The following is a 6135-nucleotide window of genomic DNA, read 5'->3' on the forward strand; positions in this document are numbered from 1 at the left end:
CTGCAACCAGTCACAGAATCTATGGCAAGGCAGAACTGGTGTGTAGGGCCTGAGCTCTTTCATTAAAACTTGGAGTCCATGGGTCAATTTTAGCAGACAATGGAAGAGGTGCCGGTACTCAGGGCCAGATGCACTAAACTTAACGAGCCATTAACGAGCAAGTAGTAAACCCTGGCATGCACGAAATGCTTCTCTGAGCCATTTTCCGATCATGGTAGCAGCTAACGGAATGCAGATGAGCAAATTAGTACCCCGATGTGTATAAATCGTATTGTAACGAGATGCACTACCGTTTTCCGATTGCCTAGCCGTGGAAAATCTAACAGGAGGTCTGTACCTCTCGTTGGGGTTGCGTAGCCTCTAAAAACCTCTATAAATGTAACAAAAAAAAATCAGGGAAAAAAACGTCCAAGTACTTCTCAGGGCCATCCTTCTAAAGCGCCTAACATGAACGTCCTTCACTGAAACAACAACAAAAAAAAGGACGGCCCTGACGAGGAATTGGACGTTTATCCCCAGATTTTTTTTTGTGATGGGTGTTCTTCTGCGAGGACATCCAAATAAAAAAACTATTTGGACATCCCTTTCGATTATGCCCCCTCCAGGTCTCTCTCAGCCAATCACAGCGCGTTTAGCTGTTACCGGTGTCAGCTAAACACGCTGTGATTGGCGGAGAGAGACCTGGAGGGGGGGCATAATCGAAAGGGATGTCCAAATAGTTTTTTATTTGGACGTCCTCGCACGTCCCGATGCCGGCGGTGGTAATTTGGTGCAACTCTCAGCCCCCATTGCCCCCAGAGCCGTGCGTTCCTGGGGAGGAGGGTCTGCACAGTCAGCCGCAATCCCCTGGAACAGGTTACTTCCTGTTCCGGGGCAGAGGGAGCTGCAGCGAATGAGCAAAATTAGTAAACTCGCAGCAGGCGCACGCTGCGGCACCCCCCCCCAGTGGCATGCACCCGGGGGGGGCTCTTTCACGGGGGGGGGGTCTTTCGCCGGGGGGGTCCGTGCTGCACCCGGGGGGGCGGGGCGCCGCCCCCCTAGGAACGCCACTGACCTAAGGCAATGGATGGTTAAGTGACTTGCTCAAGGTCAGAAGGGGCTGCAGTGGATTTAAACTGGGCTGTTTCTCAACCATTAGGGCTACTCCTCCGCCCTGCCCTCTTTTCTACATTTCTGACAAATTTTGAGGAGAAGAAGACATCCAAGGGAAAGAGTTAATTGTGCAATGTAAAACCTTAGTGCACTTAGGTTTTAGAGTGCTGAGTGGTGTGGGGGCCACCCCTACAGTTGTGGAGATGACTGGGGAGACAGGATGGGTTGATCGATCTTTTCCTGTAGCCAGCTACCTTGTTACTATCTTTCTGTGTTCCAGGAAGAGCACAAACTTAATTATTTATTTGTAACATTTGTATCCCGCATGTTCCCCACTTATTAGCAGGCTCAATGTGGCTTCCAAAATACCGTAATGGTGAACGCCAAATACGGTAGGCATTAAACAAATACAATTAGTAGAAGGGTCAGGTAAGGTAGGGGTAAATTGTTTCAATGAGGGACAAGGAAATGAGTAATAAAATGTCCATTGCAATATATGTATACATGCATTTTAGAGTTGAGGCTTTAAGTAGAATCAGTAGGGTAGGCCTTGCAAAACAGATAGGTCTTTAAAGTTCGCTTGAAGTTTTGATGGTTGTGCGTTGTTTTCACACTCTTTGGTAATGCATTCCATATTTGCGCACTGAAGTATGAAAAATTGGATCCATAGGTTGATTTGTATCCGACTCCAATACAGCTTGGATAGTGAAGGTTCAGATAAGTACGTGATGAACTGATTCTGTTTCTGGCTGGAAGATCTATTAAGTCAATCATATATCCTGGGGCCTCACCGTAGATTACCTTGTGGACCAGGGAGCAAATTTTGAAAGTAATGCGGTCCTTGATAGGGAGCCAGTGTAGTTTGAATCAAAGAGGTTTTGCGCTATCAAATCTTTTTTTGTTGAATATCAGTCTGGCAGCTGTGTTTTGGGCTGTCTGGAGTTTTTTCATAAGCTCAATACCATTGATTGTGTCAAGTTACGGAATAGATCCCTCGGAAAGTACGGTCTTATGCGTTTCAGTTTCCACATAGAATAGAACATCTTCTTTACACTGGCGTTAACTTGGCTCTCTAGTGTAAGATGCCTATGAATAATAACTCCTAATATTTTAAGGCTATCAGAAATAGGGAGGGAATAAGCTGGAGTGTTTAGGGTTATAGGCTTGTAACTATTGTATGGAGACGAGAGGATAAGACAATGTATTTTTTTCAGTGTTTAATTTTAGTTGAAATGAGTTAGCCCATAAATCCATGATGTTCAAGCAACGAGCGATGTCATTGGAGATATCAGAGAGATCATGTCTGAAGGGGGATGTAGATGGTGACATCATCAGCACAAATGAACGATTTAATGGTCAACATTAGAGGGACAAGATTCAGTGTATTGGTGAGAGAAATAACGTATCCAAAACTTTTTTTTTTCCGAGCCTCTCCGAGGAGGCTGTCCGTGTATTCAGCAGCTGAACAGCTTTTTCCCCTGACACACTTTAAGTTTTGCAGTTGGCTTCAGGAACAGTAAATGTGCTGGTAATGACATTTAATTTGCAGGCACTGCTTTGGGCTTCATTATTCTACCAGTGTTTGCTTTCAGACTTTGGTAATTAGCTCTCGCACACAAGGGGCCTATTAAAAAGAGTTTTTGAGGGAAGCAGTGCCAGCATCCACTTATGTTAACCCTTTCTGTTTACCTGAGCTGCTTTTATGATTCAAAAATAATAATTTATCTTTGAAATCACCAGGCTGAGAACAGCATAGCAAAAAAAAACCCAACACGGAGAACCAGCATCTCCCTCCTCCAGTAAACCAGTCAGCAGACAAAGTCCTGCTTGGACCAACCTGCTTTTCCCTTTGCCTGCTAATGTACCTCAACGATACGTGGAAGGGGACAGAGGGGTGTAGAAGACCTCTAAGTGGGAGATTAATTTCAGTAGCTGTTACCCTTTCACTCTGTAAAGTATGCTGACTGAGGGGACCTTTTATAAAGGAACACTGAAAAATGGCGCGGGTTTTGGGTGCGCGACAATCTATTTTTTTAGCGCACCTGTAAAAAAAAAGGCCTTTTTTCACATTTTTGCCGAAAATGGACGTGCGGCAAAATGAAAATTGCCACGCGTCCATTTTGGGTCTAAGACCTTACCGCCAGCCGTTGACCTGGCGGTAAAGACTCACGCGGTAACTGGGCAGTAATGACCTTCGTGCATCAAATGCCACTTGGCGCGCGCCCGAAAATACTAATATTTTTCGGACACGTGCCAAAAATGAAATTACCGCAAGAGCCACATGGTAGTTGGGTAACATGTAGACGCCCACGTGGCTTAGTAAAAGGACCCCTGAATGTTTGGGGCCCTCTGAATGCAATGCAATGTATAGTGTGATGGCGAGATGGCTTTGGCGCCACCCAGTGGCTTTGAAGACAAGGTTACCTGTGCTTTCTTGCTGCACTTAAGGTTATCAATAGAAATCAAACAAAATAAAACATGGAAAAGAAAATAAGATGATACCTTTTTTATTGGACATAACTTAATACATTTCTTGATTGCTCCACTTAAGAAACCACTTAGACGTAATTTGTATATTGATTTGTAATATATCCACTGTGTCTTTTCTAGCAAAAAAGGTGCCGGTACTCAAATGCTAGGCCACCCTTCAAGGGTGGGGTGATCACTGAGGGACCCACCCCACAATAGCCAGGCCCCCCTGCAACCAGTCACAGAATCTATGACAAGGCAGAATTGGTGTGTAGAGCCTGAGCTCTTTCATTAAAAGTTGGGGTCCATGGGTCAATTTGAGCAGACAATGGAAAAGGTGCCAGCACTCAGTACCCCCAAGTACCCCCTCAAAAAAAGCCCTGGGTATATCAAAATAAACTGAACCTTTCACCTCACTCTCTCTACAGCAAGACCTCACAAACTAAGGCCAACACACTGAGTTTCTACATAACAGCTTTATTTAATATAAACTCATTTAAAAAAAACCCTTTCCTTCACAACTTGGGGTTTCCACAACCAAGCAAACTAGTTAAGCATAAACATGATAGCAAAAAAATCTCTCTTCTACACAGCTTTAAACCTAAGTATCCTAATTCTCAAGAGCTTTTAATGGCTCTTCCGTTCAGCTGCAGTGATTGCGTAACCCCTCTTTTCGCCATTAACACCATCAAATTTGACATTGTCCCCCCTTTTTTTAAATTAAGAAAACCCCTAATTATCTGTAAAATAAACATTTACATTTAGAATTTATAAACACCTTAGAATATAAGGCCTACCTAAATGCAAAAGTGTGAATCTATTCATGCGAAAATGCAGGAAAAATTCAAGGTTGGACAAGTGCAATGCATAGCATTTGAAATATTTTAATAACATAGCAATAAATTCAGTTTCTAATCTATCACTCCTTTGCCATCACAGATGAAAATATCTTTCCATATATCACTCTCTTTAAGGCATCCTTGACCTGCTTGTTCTTCAAACTGTAGATAACGGGATTTAAAGTTGGGATGACAGCCGTGTACAACAGAGCAAAGAGTTTATCTCGACTGAGGGAATACATTGAGGCTGGCCTCAGGTATGTGCACATGACAGTCCCGTAGAAGAGAATAACAGCCGTGAGGTGGGCGGAGCAGGTGGAGAAGGCCTTGCGTCTCCCCTCCGTGGAACGGATCCTCAGGATGGTGGAGATGATGTAGACGTAGGAAGTCAGGGTTAAGAGAAAAGGGCTCATCCCAAAAACCCCACTTTCTATTAAAACTGTGAGCTCCACAGGGAGGGTCTCGCTGCACGAAAGCTTCAACAGTGCCGTGAGGTCACAGAAGAAATGATTGATTTCATTGGACTTGCAGAAAGATAACTGAGACACCATCAGGGGATACGGCACGGACCCCGAGAAACTAATGGCCCAGGACACAGCGGCTAACAGCACGCAGACCCGCCTGTTCATGATGACTGAGTAGCGCAAGGGATTGCAGATGGCGATGTAACGGTCATAGGCCATGACCGAGAGAAGGTAGAACTCGGAGCAGGCAAAAGTTGTGAAAAAGTACATCTGCACCAAGCATGCAATGAAGGGAATAAACTTTCTACCGGTGAAGAAGCTGTCCAGAACCTTGTGGAGCGTGTCTGTTGCATAGCACATGTCCAAGATGGACAAGTTGCCGAGAAAAAAGTACATCGGGGTATGTAGGCGAGGGTCTAAGTGGATGACAACCAGGATGGTGAGGTTTCCCAGCAGGTTCAACACATAGACCAGTAAGACCAGAAAGCTAATGAGAAGCTCCAACTCACGGACATCGGAAAATCCCAGAATGATGAATCCCATGATAGCCGTGTGGTTTTGGCTTGTCCATTTGTTTACCGTCATTTCCTGTTCAGGAGAGGAGTTTAGGATTCTTCCGAGGTCATCACACCTAGCAAAACCAAAAATAGAGACTGTGTCTGCCACTGCTTTCCTCTAGGAATCATTCTTCATATCGTATTTGACTGAGTAAAGATTTGCATCCATAGAATTAGACCTTCTAGTTAGATTTGGAGTTTGGATTTTAGGTTTCATATTTTACTTTCCAAATCCAAACTCAAGGTGAGTTACATTTAAGGTACACAAGTTATTTGCAAAACAGGCTTTTCTCAGTGAGGCATTAAAGAATCAGCTAAAATCATATACAGTGGGGGAAATAAGTATTTGATCCCTTGCTGATTTTGTAAGTTTGCCCACTGACAAAGACATGAGCAGCCCATAATTGAAGGGTAGGTTATTGGTAACAGTGAGAGATAGCACATCACAAATTAAATCCGGAAAATCACATTGTGGAAAGTATATGAATTTATTTGCATTCTGCAGAGGGAAATAAGTATTTAATCCCTCTGGCAAACAAGACCTAATACTTGGTGGCAAAACCCTTGTTGGCAAGCACAGCGGTCAGACGTCTTCTGTAGTTGATGATGAGGTTTGCACACATGTCAGGAGGAATTTTGGTCCACTCCTCTTTGCAGATCATCTCTAAATCATTAAGAGTTCTGGGCTGTCGCTTGGCAACTCGCAGCTTCAGC

At 44.0% G+C, this 6135-nt stretch overlaps 1 protein-coding gene across 1 annotated transcript; it reads right to left on the reverse strand.

The window, feature by feature from the left end:
* Window positions 1-4480: 4480 nt before the first annotated feature.
* LOC115457349 (olfactory receptor 5V1-like) lies at window positions 4481-5449 on the reverse strand. Its single transcript, XM_030186766.1, has one exon. The coding sequence runs from the start codon at window positions 5447-5449 to the stop codon at window positions 4481-4483; it is 969 nt and encodes a 322-aa protein (XP_030042626.1).
* Between the last annotated feature and the right edge of the window lie 686 nt (window positions 5450-6135).

This window comes from Microcaecilia unicolor, chromosome 14, assembly GCF_901765095.1.
Source record: "Microcaecilia unicolor chromosome 14, aMicUni1.1, whole genome shotgun sequence".
Taxonomy (NCBI): Eukaryota; Metazoa; Chordata; class Amphibia; order Gymnophiona; family Siphonopidae; genus Microcaecilia; species Microcaecilia unicolor.